Source organism: Sphaerodactylus townsendi, linkage group LG10 (assembly GCF_021028975.2).
Source record: "Sphaerodactylus townsendi isolate TG3544 linkage group LG10, MPM_Stown_v2.3, whole genome shotgun sequence".
NCBI classification, from domain to species: domain Eukaryota; kingdom Metazoa; phylum Chordata; class Lepidosauria; order Squamata; family Sphaerodactylidae; genus Sphaerodactylus; species Sphaerodactylus townsendi.
In genome coordinates this window covers 58,651,547-58,666,285 of record NC_059434.1, presented here as the reverse complement: position 1 = coordinate 58,666,285, position 14,739 = coordinate 58,651,547, and the positions used below count along the sequence as shown (strand labels likewise).

Here is a 14,739-nt window from a genome sequence, read left to right as displayed (position 1 = left end):
TGGCAGCCATGGTCAAAGCATGTCTAAACAAACTGGAATAACAATGTGTGGGATTGTCACCCAGCAGGCTTCATGTGTAGGAGCAGGGAAAGCAATTCTGCTTCACCAGATAAGAGTCTGCTGCTCATGTGGAGGAGTGGGGAATCAAACTCAGCTCTCCAGCCACCACTACACCATGTGACTGTCCTGAGGGCTTTAATCTTATTAACAGGTGGATGTGTGTGAGTGATTGAGTTTGTTCTGTTGTTGGGGGAAGAAGGCAACCTTTTCTGATTTAGAGCCAAACTTAATCTTCACTTTATTTATTATGTTTGCCCAATCATGTAAAGAAAAGATGTCGGTGAGATTTATTTTTACACAATAGTATAATAGTTTGCACGCAAGAGAGCTAAATCTAATACTGATCTAGATCAGGGGTCGGCAACCTTTAACACCTAAAGAGCCATTTGGACCCGTTTTCCATGGAAAAGAAAACACTTGGAGCCGCAAATACTTTTTGGCATTTAAAATGTAGATAACACTGTGTATATTGGGTTTTTTACCTTTACGCTTTGTATAAACAATTATAGAGTGTTGCTTATGAAATCCATGAAGTGCTACAGAGAAAATTATATTTTATTTATGTAAAGAACACATTTTGAACATTTTGAACTCTTAAAAAATAACAACAGACTTCCATGTCTGCCATGGAGGGTGGACTTGACAGCCATATTCCTCACTGAGCATGGCCCCTGCCCTGGTTCCAAAAGCCACAGTTTCTGAGAGTCTACCCCCAAACGTCCTGGGATTTGCCTGCCGGGAGTTGGCAACCTGCGACAACCATGGCTGAGGATGATCCTGGCCTTCCTCCCTTCCACGATCTACAAGCTTACCCTCCACTGGCTTATTCTGAAGTAAACCTTCCAAGATCCACGTGCAAGGCTTTCCCCATGCGCTCCTGCCCTCTTTGGTAATGCAGAAGGAAACAATTCTCACCCACCCCCGCTTCCCCATCAAACAGCCCCGATGAGTGCAATCTTGCAGGGCTGCAGGTAATAACTCCTTTAAAACCTGACATTGTCTTTCTCACCTGGACTCAGCCAGACTGCCATCCGCCAGGAAAGCCCCTGGAGCTCAGTGGGGCTGCTGGGGGGTCTGCAATCCAAGCTGCTGCTGCTGGGGTCCCTCATGTGGTCCCGCCCCCCAAGAAGGACCTGGGGAGGGGGAAATGAGGCCATCCAAAGCAGGGTCGACCCCTGACCCCCCATTCAGGGGGGGCAGACTGAGGTTAGGATTGCGCTGAAAATCTGCGCTCCTGCAACTCCCTCCTGTTTCCCGCCCTTTGCCGCTCACCTGTTCAAGAGGATCCAGTGGTGCTCTGCCCCCACCCCGCGCCGTCATCACCGGCATCAGCCAACCAGGCAGCTGGGACAGGGAAGCCGGAAGTGGCTTGGGATAGCCATCTCGGGCTGTGCCTCTCTAGGAACGAGGACTCTTTCCCATGAACCCTTAGGGCGACTCTCAGAAAGAGGCTGAGAGGACCCAAGCCACGTGGAGCCGCAGAACAAGGACAAAAGAGCCGCATACGGCTCCAGAGCTGCAGGTTTCAGATTCTAGATGAAATCGATGTAATAAGAGCTACATGGTCCATTGAATATCTGAAGTTGCCTTATCCTGAGTTAGACCATTGGTCTGCCTGCTGTCTACTCAGACTGACCCTCCAGTCTCAAATAGAGTCACATAATGCATTTCTTCTCACTGGAGATGCTGGGGACTGAACCTGGATCTGCCTGCAGGTGAAGCAGAAAATCAGCTGCTAAGCTATGACCCCCAGCTTATTTAGTAGTATAAGTTCATGTCATTAATTCATTGTGGCCCATCTGATTCTTTAACTAGTCCTTACAGGGCAGGAGTGCAGTGATAGTCGCTTCTTTGTGATTCTGTTCAATGATGTCTGGTAATACAAGAACAAAGAAACCAAATTAAGATAGATGGGATCATGTAGTAACACGCCTGCTGTCCTGTCCCCCAACCCAGTCTGTTCTGCTAGTTAGGTAATTCTTAGATGAAGTTTCCTGTGTTTTCCATATTTGTTTCCGGAGGAATTGAGCACTTTGCAAGCAACAGCAATGGCTGTCCCATAGCCAAGACACGTTCCCTGGTATCAGAATATTGTACCTTGTTATGGTAGGTTACAATAGCCAGAAGTTTACAAGGTTTTTGACACTAATTTACACACATCAATTTCTGTATCATAGTAACTACGGTATTGTTATTTATAATGATTTTTCCGTTGGAAAACCCATTGCTAAAAATAATCTGTACTTGAAAAATGTTTATTTTGCTTTCATTTTAGCAGATGACAAAGTTCCTAAAGTGTTCAGGAAATCTGTTGCCCAGCTGGCCCTCAGCAGCATGAAATCCGGAAATATATGCATAGGGCGACCAATCCTGCTTACTGGTAAAAATGGAAAACAAGAGGTGAGATTTAAAAAAAAAGATTTTTAAAAACTGTTTGGAGGAATAAATATGTACTTACAAAACACTAAAGAGCTTTCAAACTTGCTGTTTCTGATATGGCACATGCAAATATAGGGACTTTAATTGACATTTTTTGTTCTGTGGTACTTTGTTATAGTTAATTTTTATATAGTATGGAATGTAGACATAAATGCATCCTTTTTTCCTCATATTAAAAAAATACTTGACATTTCTTTAAATTAGGAAAAGAGCTATGACTTTTTGCAGCAAGACAGAGCTTTCCCCATTGTTCTGTCACTCTTGGTTCCTTCCCTTTCCCAGCCCAGCACTTAATGTTCTCCTCCAGAATTCTTAACAGCCAGTGTGACATCGCCGATACAGTATCAGACTGGAATCCTGAACGCTTGCTGAGTGACTTTGGACCAGTCATGTTTTCTCAGCTTAACCTACCTCATGGGGTGGTTATTGTGAGAAAATACAGTAGGAGAGAATGATGTTCTAAGATACTTTGAGTGTCCATATCAGGGGGGGGGGGGAGAAGCAGAGTAATTAAATAAAATGCATCACCCCACACTCCTTGTCAGTTCTCTGTATTGCTGCAGCTACTGCATCTTTTCTTCATCATCCAGAAAATGGTGCATCAGGGATTAGTTAGGCTGCTGAAACAGTCATTTGTTTGCAGGGCTTCTGATTTCATAATGGCTGTGGGCACACATGGGACATCCCAAATGTGTGTAGGGTGCTCTGCCTTTGTAATGTGTTTTGTGTGGATATTTTAATTCAAAGTTTGTTAATTTCTGGTTATTTTTCATGATAAATTGAATAGGTTTGTACTGCATGGCCAGTTGTGAACTTTCCAGTTGGAAAGATAGGCCTAAGCAAAGCTACACAGAAAAATCTGAGAGTGGTACCTAGTGATGGGGTCATTGTCCAGCCTGTGATTGGTGCTGTGGTGCAGGCAGAGGAAGTAGAGGTGAAGTTGAGGTATGTTGACCTGCCTGGATTTTTTCTGTATCCCCTGGACTGAGCGTAGTGTAAGCAGGTGTATTTTATTATGTGTAATAATGAGGGCGTCATTTTTCTGCTTCCTGGGGGTGAAGTGGATATCTGTCACATCAATGTTAAGCCCATGATAGAAGGAGCAAATGGCATTCATTTGGGCAATAGGATAGTTTGGCTGGGCATGCAGAGTATCATGCTTAGGACTTGGGAGCAGATGACTATAAAGAAAGAAAAGTGCACAAGTAAGTTTAGAAGAGAAGTACAGTGTAAGTATTGAATTTGAAGGGATTGTAAGTATTGAATTTGAAGTGTAAGTATTGAATTTGAAGGCCCAAGTATTGAATTTGAAGGGATGCTCTCATTGGGATATTTGGGATAAAGAAGGCAATATGTTAACATTAGCAAGATCTGTGGCACTGCATTGTGGAGTGGCTTGAAATTGATCCTTTATTTACAAGCTTTCTCCTAATCAGAGATTAGATCTGCAAATACTTTCTATTACTGAGCTGAGAGCTCCCACTGTTATTGTAATTTTATTTGAAGGAACTGAGAACTTCTCAGAGGGAAAGGTTTGAGTGTCAGATTTATTGACTGAGTACATGTATTCAGTTTTAATCCAAATAGTGGACTCAGTTATGCTGTGAAGTGACAGGGCAGTGAGACCGTTGCCCAGATCCCATGCGACATTATGCCTCTTCTTTTGCTGGACTGCTGATAAAGTGCTAAAGCTGATTGTGCAATCACTTGTGCAGTAAACTGGCATCTAGAAATAATCTTAATTATTTTGGGGAATAGCATTTTTCAAGTTCTTCAGAAAGGGAAGTAGTACAACAGAATCCTTTGTAGGTGTTTTGTGGACATGTTTAGTAGATTAGCACGCTATTGTCTGACAAGCTGAGTACGATTCACTGTTTTGAAAACAAGTACAACATTTTACTGGTCACGTGAGTCAATATAGGGTTATAATTATGAACCATGTGGTTCCGTATTGTAAAGTGACATTTTCTTATGTTTCCAGGGATGAAGATGCCTGCATTAATGTTGAAGAATTGTCTAGTAGCGTTCTGAGAAATCTAGGTAAGGGCTTCACCCATTAGTCCCTTCCTTCTGTTGGATAGCATTGATACCTGCCACCATGCAAACTTGTTGTCAGAGATTTGAGGCACAGATTTGAGTCTACCTTTAGGAATGCGCTAGCTGCCACATGCCCACCTGTCCCCTATCTTCTAACTCTCTTGGTTAGTCAGGTGTTTTTGTCTACAGGTGGATAAAAAACCAAATGCTTGGGTAAGAACCTTTGGGTAACTGTTTGAGATCTTTAAAAAGGAAAAAAAATATTGATTCACTAATGTAATCTCTATTTTCTAAGTACATAGATGGACAGGAAAGGGGTATCAGAACATTAGCAGTAATTTTACAGAAACTGCTAATAAAAAAGAGGAAAAAATGCATGGATTATATAAGTCACTGGTTTTAACTTGACATTCCTTTCAAAGGAATGGAAGCAAACAAAGCTGAAACTTTGACATTCAGGCTGGTTGATGCAGACTTCACTTTATTTCTCCCCATTCCCTGGCTTATGCAATGTTCCCAGAGTGTGCTAGGCTTTTTACCTCTTTCTCTTCCAGCTGTGAAGGTTCTTCTTTGCCCTATCCTGAAATGTGTGCCCCCATTTCGTACCACTGACTTACTCAATCACAACAAGTACCATGTCCTTGGTTTTTATTGCTCTAGGGATACACCAAAAGCGACATCTTGTCTCTTCCTGGCTAGTGAGAAAAAGGTTATTACTGGGCGATTTCCCACTTCAAAAAAAAAAAATGCTGAGGCAAACTGGTCTACATTATGAAGGCCCGCCAGCTTTGGAGTTAACGCAACCCGGTCTCCCCCACTTCCAGCTTGTACCGTAGGAGAAGCTTTCGGGCTTTCGTCTGCCTCGGGCTGCAGAGGAGAGCAACTTACTTTCGCCACATCAGCTCGTTTGCTGGTGATCGGCAGGGCGGGTCTTTGTTCTGATTGGCTGAAGCGCAGCTCTGGAGGCTGAACTTTCTGGGCTTCCCCATTGCCCTGCGTGTCAGAAATGACGCGCGCTGAGGGGGCGTGAGAGCGACAGAGTCGGGGCAGCTGCGTTGTCGCCGCCCCTGTAGTGGGGAGGGCCGCTGGACCCCGCATTACTTGGGGAAAGTAGTGCACAACAAACGGTGGGTGGGGAAACGGCCACTGTCGAGCTGATTTGTCTTCATAAAGGGGGTCCATTTCTTCTCAATCTGAAATCCAAGGAGCTTATTGTGTTGTTCCCAGGCCAATGGCTCCAGGGTCTCCTGCATTTCCTCAGCATAACAACAAATATTTGTCCTTCTGTCATCTACTTCATGTTTCCCCTTCTCGATGCTCCCTATCACCATGGTATGTAAGCTAGGATGATGTGATGAAAAAAGCATTTGAATAGATTAAAAAAAAAACCTTTCTGCTTTTTTCTTTCTCATAGAAGGCAAGATTGTTTTACCAGGCAATGTCCTTCAAGTGACTTTCTACGGCAGATGCTGCAGCCTGCTGGTGACAAAGGTGAAAGGAACAGATGGGGTTCTGCTTAAAATGCAATGCAGCTCCATTTTAAAGCAGACATCAGTGGAGAATTCCAGTTTTGACTCCAGTGATTTAGACTTATCTTTGAAACTTCGGAATTTATCCCTAGAAGGCCATCATGAAGTATCCACGAGCACTCCGTGTAAGCATCTGGATCACAGTGCATTGGTTGATAATCCCATAGAGACTGGGGCATGCAGTGAAAACACAGAAGGGAATGACTCATTCAGTGACGATGTTGCCACCTCCATTTCTCATTCTGCTACAGTATCATTAAGCAAGCAGTTCCTGACAGATGGAGCAGAGCTGCAGACTGGTGACAAAGGAGTGCCCCAAAACTCTGGTCCCTTTTACTTCATTTCTGCAAGGACTCAGATCAGTTTCATTGAATCTCAGACTAAAGAAATAGAAGAACGTAATCCTGAACCAAAAGTGACCTATGATTCAATAGGTGGACTCGGTAACCAGCTAAAAACCATACGAGAAATGATTGAACTTCCTTTGAAGAATCCTGACCTGTTTAGAAATTATGGTAGGATATCTCTGAAGTGGACCTCTTAGTTACAGTTACTGTTGTTCATTAGCTTAAATTGTTTTCTCAGCTATGACAAGGCCAAATTTCAAGTTCTTTTCCAGTAGTATATCTTTATTTCACTGTTGCTTATTTTTTGTATTACTTGGAAGGTGCTGTGGCCTCGTTGGTAGAGCACACAAAAGATCCCACCTTCCATTCCTGATATCTCCAGTTAAAAGGATCAGGTAGTAAGCAGGTGATATGGTAGACTTCTGCCTGAGATCCTGCTACTGCCTGACAAAATAGTCACCTTGGTAAACTGGTGATCTGACTCAGAATAAAGGAGCTTCATGTGTCTCTTTTTATGCACCGTTGAATAAAGGTAATCTAGGCAGGTGGCACCATCCATGAGCCAGGCACATGGCCATGATGCTGCAGACGCTGTCCCCAAAGAGGCTGCTCCGGCCACTGCCCCCAAAGAGACTGGAAAAGTCAAACAGTCTCCCCGCTGCTAAGAAGTCCATTGGACCGCAGTGGACTTACACTGGCCTAATATCTGCTCCTCCCTTGGTCAACCCCCCAACCCAACAATGGGCCTGCGGAACGTTGGCATGGCATTCAGCACCACATTCCAGCACCAGGAAGGATGGGGGTTGACAGCACCTGCACGCTGGGTTAAGTGCCCTGGGGAGGGCAAATCCGTTGGAGTGGCCATGTGCCACTCCCACAGGTAGATCCCCCCCAACTGGATGGGACTTTAAATCTTGTAGTCCTGTTCTCTGCCTTTAACTTTATGAATTATTGAACTATGTGGATATCAGGTGCATTAAAAAAACAAACCAATGCATACATTTCATTATCAGGATTTCATTGGATCCTTCATGGTAACTGAAATGTTCTCAGATTTTCAGCTTCTTATTCACCTTTTTGTTTGTAGATCAGCGGTTTTGAGAAAATTAAATATCCTATACGTTTTGAGTTGGTGTTCTCCCTCAGCGGAAGGCCAGTGGAACATGGAATTTAACTAGTATTCACTATTTAATTCAAACGAGTTCCTCTTATGCATACTCCACTATTCCAGTGACATCCCATCTGTTTGTGTGTGTATTCATAAAGTCTACTCTAAGCATATGGACAGGATTTCATGTAGACACTTAACCACATAGTGAGCTGCAGATAACTAAAAAAACCCATATGGATGGAATCTTTAATGGCAAGAAAGTTTGTATTGTGCACCATCATATTACTAATATTGACTATTACCTTGAGGTAGAGATTGATTTCTTTTGTGCTTTAGAATCTTTAAAAAAAATTTCAACTAGAAGATGCTATGTTTCAGATGATACAGCATAAGCCTTTTTAAACCTTGTTAGCCTCAGTGGGAGAATTGAAACACCTATCTGGGACTCTCCCATTGAAATGCTTAACTTGGGTCTGATTATTGTGAAACTCTGCAACAATTGAAAAGTTTGTATAAAGTTGCAGCCTTCGAGTTTCATCTGGATATCACAAATACTATGCTAGTAATACGTGAAAGAACCAAATAATATATATTTATAATATATATTTATTGATGTTATTTATAGTTTGCCTTCCTAGCTTGGATTTGGAGCAGGTTACATTGAATGAATCGATACAAATAAAAATATGCATCATGCTAAAGGTAACTAAGAATAAGTTTTTGCACTTCCAAAAAATTAGGTAAAAATGCTCTTCGGGGGTTGGGCGGTATATAAGCCTAATAAATAAATAAATAAATTTAAAAAGTAAATAACAAAAACATTTTATGCCACTACCCTGTCTCTTGAAAATGTTGGAGATTTAGATAAACAAATTCAAGATATGCAATGAAATTATTAGGCTTATGAACTATGCAATTGCTTGGTGTATGGATAATAATGATGAATATCAGTCCATAACATGTGTTTCCTCACTTTAGGGTGCAGGTGTAAACATGATCTCTTTGTCTCTATTTCTGTGTCTGTCTCTTTCAAGGAATCCCACCACCCAGAGGAGTGCTGCTGTATGGCCCGCCAGGTACTGGCAAGACCCTGATAGCCAGGGCAATTGCAAATGAGGTTGGAGCTCATTTCACTACAATTAATGGTCCTGAAATTATTAGCAAGTAAGTTGTGCAAAATTTTATTTATATTTGCCTTGTTGTCCTTGTACTCCTACCTGTACTTACTAGATGCTGATACTGAAGAGGCTACTTAAGAGCAAGAAAGTGGTCTCTGAGTCCTGCCTGCAGATAGGTCATCTCTACTTCTGCAAATGGAATTGAAGGAATTGGTAATGATTTCTCATATGAATGTTTTCATGATAATTTGTGGATATCCCAATTTGGAGGACTGTACAGAGAAATGCCAACCTATGTGTAATATAATTATATCTTATCTTTCATTCCAAGGAGTTGAATACTTTATCATCTCCATTTTATCCTCATAACAACAACTTTCAGAGGAGCACTAGGTTGATAGAAGAGTTGGACTCAAGTCCACTAGCACCTTAGAGACCAACAGGATTTTCAGGGTATAAACTTTCAGGAATCAAAACTCCCTTCATCAAACCAGTACTTCTATCCTCGAAACTAAGTTGAAAAAGAGAGTGACCTAACATCACCGGTTATATTTCATAGCTTAGAGGGGATTTGAACTTGAGTATTCTCAAACTTGGTCCAGTATTATCTATGAAGTAGCAGAACAGCTAGTTACCTTGTTTCTGGATGGTGACAATGTCCATATTACTGGAAAAGTGGCAGTGTTTTTTTTAATGTAGCCATTGCAATAAGATCCCAGATGAAGAAATAACCATCAGCCAGATTTTAATAATTTCAATATTCTGTTTTAACTGTTGACTCTTAAAAGCTCTGCTGACTGCATAATTAATTAACTACTTTGCTGATTCAACTGTTTTTTATTTGGTTGCAGGTTTTATGGAGAGAGTGAAGCTAGATTACGACACATATTTTCAGAAGCTGCTTTATGGTATGCTTTTGTCTCTTCAGAGAAGTTACTTCATATCTTGGGTGGTTGAATGGGTTAAGCCTCACAAATAAGACATGTCCTGGGGTCCCTTCAAGAATACTGAAGCTGTGATTGATGTTTCAAAGCTTATGGCTGCTGTGAAAATGAGATTTTTCTTCCTTTTTCATTGATGAATTGTAGATTCTGGACAGATATTAGAAAGTACTTCTTTGAGCAATTTACAGAACTCACCACTAAGATATGATGGTAACTGAGATGTCTTACACAACCTTTTGGAGGCTAGGTTCTATCAGTGACCATTGTGCCTCAATCAGCATAGCTACATGTCCGTATGACTTTGAATGTCAGGTTGTGAGGGATAAACAATGAGGAAGGAGGACTGTTTCCCTCATGTCCATTTTATGGATTTCCAGGCAGCCTGCAACACTGAAATCCAGCAGGGCTGTCCTTGCATTCTTAAATCACACTGCTTGTTTTCAGTGTGATAGTTCAGGTTCATTTTCAAAGAAGTTGGAAAACTCTGAAGACTCGCTGTAACAGGTGTGTTTGCCTTGTGAGGTATGTCCCCAGGGGTACATTCACACATAACTGCTGCACTCTTGTTGCACCATAGCAATAATTTCTGCTGTTTTATGCTGTGGTTGGGTTTTTATCGCTGATGTTTGGTTTTGTAAGCTTTCTCATGTAGGTTCTTCAGAAAGGCAGCATAGAAACCTTCTAAATAAATAAACTGGAACTGGATATCTTGGAGAAACCAATCCAGTTGCAAATGTTTGCTAAAAAACAAAGACAGTACAATATCCAACAGTGTGCTGATGCGGCCTAGATTTGCTTTTTAGCTCCAAGTTGATTTTGCAGGCGTCTCTATATTTGTAAGTTGAAAAGGTTTATGCACTGATCCAGATTTATTCAGAATTAACTACACAGTTCTATTAGGCTTGGTTCCAGATTTATGCAGTCCAGATCCTATTGAATTGTTTGCTGGATGTCCCATGTCTGGATCCCATGCCCTATGAGGAGCAGCTTAGGGAGCTGAGTATGTTTAGTTCAGAGAAGCATAGGTTAAGGGATGACATGATAGCTGTGTTTCAGTATTTGAAGGGATGTCAAGTTTAAGAGGGAGGAAGCTTGTTTTCTGTGGCTTCAGAGACTAGGACAAGGAGTACTGGATTCAAGGTGAAGGAAAAGAGATTCCACCGAAATATTAGGAAGAACTTCCTGAAAGTAAAGGCTGTTCAACAGTGGAATACATTGCCTCAGAGGGTAGTGGGACTCCTTCGGAGATTTTTAAACAGAGGCTGGATGGCCATCTGTCGAGGGTGCTTTGATTGTATTCCTGTATAGCAGGGGATTGGACTTGATGGCCTTTGTGGTCTCTTCCAACTCTATCATTCTATACACTTTTGTACTCTTCGCAGTCAGGTGTCTTGAACTTGGTATATTCCAAATGTCAGCTTCTCCTATGCCTGAGCATAGGATACATTTTAATACATTTGGATTTTCTGTTTCAGGATCATAATATAAAAAGATTAAGTTCTGAGAGATCAAATAAACCAAACTTTACTACTTCCGTTTATATGAAGTACCTAAAATCTTTGTTACCCTTATTAGTGAAAGACTGTGGCAGTATAGTCCTAACCTTCCGAGCCATTGAGTTTAGTAGGCTTAGAAGGATGTAAATCTGCTTAGGATTTCACTGTGAATCAGCCAATGAGCAACTTTGCACTATAACATTTTTAATTTGTATGTTTTTGACTCCATGTTGAATTGAATTCTTTCCTTTTCAGTCGGCCATCCATTATATTTATTGACGAAATTGATGCCCTCTGTCCCAAACGAGAAGGGGCACAGAATGAAGTTGAGAAAAGAATTGTAGCTTCGTTATTAACACTGATGGATGGCATCGGATCGGTAAGTAAAACGATGTTGATTATGGTGGTGTGCTTGACATTAAATAATTGTGTTTGTACCACTTGCCTTGTGGAAACAGTTTTATAGACTTGTTACAGTACCGCTTTTAAAGTCTGTCAACTTTCTGTATTACAAAACTGAAGCCTGATATTTTCAGTGAAACAAGATTGAAGAATTTGTTTAATTCTTATTTGTATCCTTGTTTGTTACTGTCTGCTGTAAAGAACTTTGTGATCTGTAAAAAGTTTGAACATGTCTAAATGCCATTGGCTGCAGCCTTTCCTTCATCTGCCAGAACTTGATTAAGATCAATTTAATTCATGCTGGACTATTCAGAACCCCATCAGTTTGTTTCACTATCCATTGTCCCAATAGTTATGTTCAAGTACAGTGGAACCCCGGTTTTCATTGTTGTCGGTTTTCGTCAGTTTCGGTTTTTGTCGATTCTTTCCCTGAAAATTTTGCCTTGTTTTTTTGTCGTTTGCTTCGGTTTTTGTTGGATTTCGTCGGGCGCGTTCTAATTTTGCAACAACAAATGGCGACCTGTATACCCCAGTTCCATTGCTTCCCAGTGTTTGCCTCGGTTTTCATCAGTTTCGGATTTTGCTGAGGTTTCCACCAGATGACGGATTATCAACGAAAACTGAGGTTCCACTGTATAAGTAAGCAGAGGACATGGTAGCATGATATAGACTGCCACATAGTTATAGCTCTGGAAATATTTTGGAAGGAACTGGAATTTTGATCCACATTCTGTGGATTTCCACTTGATTCTGCAGTGTCTGTTCCAGGATGCCCTGAAACAGAGGTTAGAATGACTGCTATTCTTCAGCTTATAGGTATGGGAGCAAGCATGGTGAAGTAAAGATCTGGTAAATTACTATCATGGCGTGGAGACCATGGTGAAAAATATGGGTTGTTTTTTTTAGCAGGTTCTGGGTTGCTTGGGATTACATCACTGAAAGCTGGTTCCAGCTAGATCCCATTGGTATCTCTTAATTACTGTAGGAAGTAACTTTCACCTCAATGGGTTTGAGGGCTGTCATGGCTGTTTTGAATGTATCTGATTAGCATGGATAAGTTCAGGCTGAAAATCAGCTAAGGCTGAATTGGAGCAACAGGCACTTAACTGGCTTTGTCCCCTTTCTTTGATTTCAGTGCTTCAGAGTTCTTATCTCAATCCTCAGTCTTATAAATTAAGTGTCATAGCAGAATGGGAATCTGATCTCCCATATTAAAAGGATCCCAGTTTATTTAGTATACTCCATTGGCTTGACTGTTGACTTACAGTAAATCTTTTAACTAATTTAGGAAGGCAATGAAGGGCAGCTCTTGGTACTTGGAGCCACAAACCGGCCCCACGCACTTGATCCAGCACTTCGCAGACCTGGACGCTTTGATAAGGAGATAGAAATTGGTGTTCCCAATGCTCAAGACCGGCTAGAAATCCTCCACAAGCTTCTTAACAAGGTTCCTCATTCATTATCAGCAACAGAGTTGATTCAGTTGGCTGACAGTGCCCATGGATATGTGGGGGCAGACCTAGCAGCGTTATGCAAGGAAGCTGGTAAGCATAACACACTTCACATTTGCATCTGTGCCCCTGCTTCATGAATTGATTTAGTCTGGATGCATTGATATATGATAAGGAGATCATGGCTGTATTAGTTGGGTTGCAGTACATTGCATGTTCCAGTGTGAGTGAACCAGACCTTAAGACAGGATCACAAAATAGTTGTAAAGTGGAGCACTTTTAGTTTTCCAGTTTTAAACATCCAGCTCTGGACCAAGGAGAGAGAATTATAATCTGTTCTGCCTCTTACTACAAATGATGAACAGATAACCAACCAGGACTATAACGTTGAGTCAGTTGATTAATTAATAAACCTTAGTATCTGTTTAGAAAAACTGTGTTCTTTCTTTAGGACCTACTTGTGCTTGCTCGCAATAAAATGATATCAAGTAAATAAAGACAATAAAACCATAGCAGACCTTGAAACAAACTACACAGTCTAAAATTATATTGATAAAACAGGCCTCAGGCTTGTGCCAGACTGTAGAACAGGTAAAAAAATATCCATCAGTGAGGCCCAGTTTTAATTGTGAAGCTGTTAGTAAGGCACAATTGTTCATTGTTTTGAGTCTGTTTCAGTTTATATATTGTAATCATGGTTCTTGTGTAGCAGGAAATTAGAATTAAATCTTGAAAATGTAGGCAAGGTGGGTCAGAATAAGTAATCTGTAGTTATGTTGGAAATGGAAAGTGGGTTTTGAGTCCTTTATATTGGATTGCATGTTGTTGGTTGAAGGGGGGATGCCTGCTTTCTAAATAGCACAGAATCCCTTAGAAGGCAGAAGAACCGAATCTCATGTGAAAAGTAATGAAGATTCACAGTAGTCACTTATTACATTGGGGTGACATCTAGTGGTGAAATGTGAGTTCTTACCTATACAGCTAACACTTTTTCTCCAAAACGAGTTATAGAAAAAGGATTTTGAAATGTCTTCCAGATTGAACAATTTACATTTTAACACGTGTAGAAAAAAATATTTTAAAGCATAATTATGAACAGGCATGTTCCAGGCCTTAGAAATACCAAGCCCAATGTCCACATCTTTAAAGTTGCTGATAATAACTTTAGGTATGTTTGGATATGTTATGATCATTTTGTGAAATGTATTTTGTCCTTCAGTCACCTTTTTGCAGATGCTTTTTTATTTTATGTTGGCAGAAAAAAGAGTAAAATGACTTTGTCTGAGAAAATGTTTGGAATTGTGCCTATCACTATTGTTTACTTTTCAAAATCTGATTTTTTCCCCCTACACAAAACATTAACTTTTGATTCTTGCTATTTATGGACTTTAAAATGGATAAAGTTACAGAGTACCTCTCCACTGTTGGGTATCTTGAGTAAACAGAAATATTCTTGTACTGAAGAACTGAGATATTCTTGTACTGAATGGAAAGCATCAAGCCTGTGTGTATATTTTTGTTGCAATTGATTTCTTCCATTCTGTACAGGATTATCTCTGTTTTTCCTGCGTTAACCCTCTAAAGCAGCACAGGAACTCTTGTGTTTTGAAATAATATATGGCAATGATGCAAGTTAACAAACGTATGAAACATTTTACTAATTAAGCTTCGATAAATTGCACTGAAATGTCCTAACAGTTGAGACATGTCACTCTGTTCTTTAAATGCCTTTCTTTTTACTCCCAGGGTGATTGCGACTTTTTTAATAGAAGAGGGGCAAGGGCTCTGTTTTTGTGCATCTTCTT

At 40.7% G+C, this 14,739-nt stretch overlaps 1 protein-coding gene across 6 annotated transcripts in view; it reads left to right on the top strand.

The window, feature by feature from the left end:
• Positions 1–14,739, top strand: part of SPATA5 (spermatogenesis associated 5) — a 168,154-nt gene that overhangs the window by 1,030 nt on the left and 152,385 nt on the right. For 4 of the 6 annotated variants that reach the window (XR_007245646.1, XR_007245645.1, XM_048509796.1 and 1 more), the window contains exons 2-9: positions 2,336–2,460; positions 3,287–3,444; positions 4,481–4,539; positions 5,951–6,580; positions 8,558–8,687; positions 9,493–9,549; positions 11,337–11,460; positions 12,772–13,027. Coding sequence is in view for 4 of the 6 variants with exons in the window: in XM_048509796.1 (XP_048365753.1) it covers positions 2,336–2,460; positions 3,287–3,444; positions 4,481–4,539; positions 5,951–6,580; positions 8,558–8,687; positions 9,493–9,549; positions 11,337–11,460; positions 12,772–13,027 (1,539 nt within the window). In the remaining 2 variants the exon portion in view is untranslated. The remainder of the gene's footprint in view (positions 1–2,335; positions 2,461–3,286; positions 3,445–4,480; positions 4,540–5,950; positions 6,581–8,557; positions 8,688–9,492; positions 9,550–11,336; positions 11,461–12,771; positions 13,028–14,739) is intronic. The other 2 variants (XM_048509795.1, XM_048509794.1) reach the window with 2 other exon arrangements.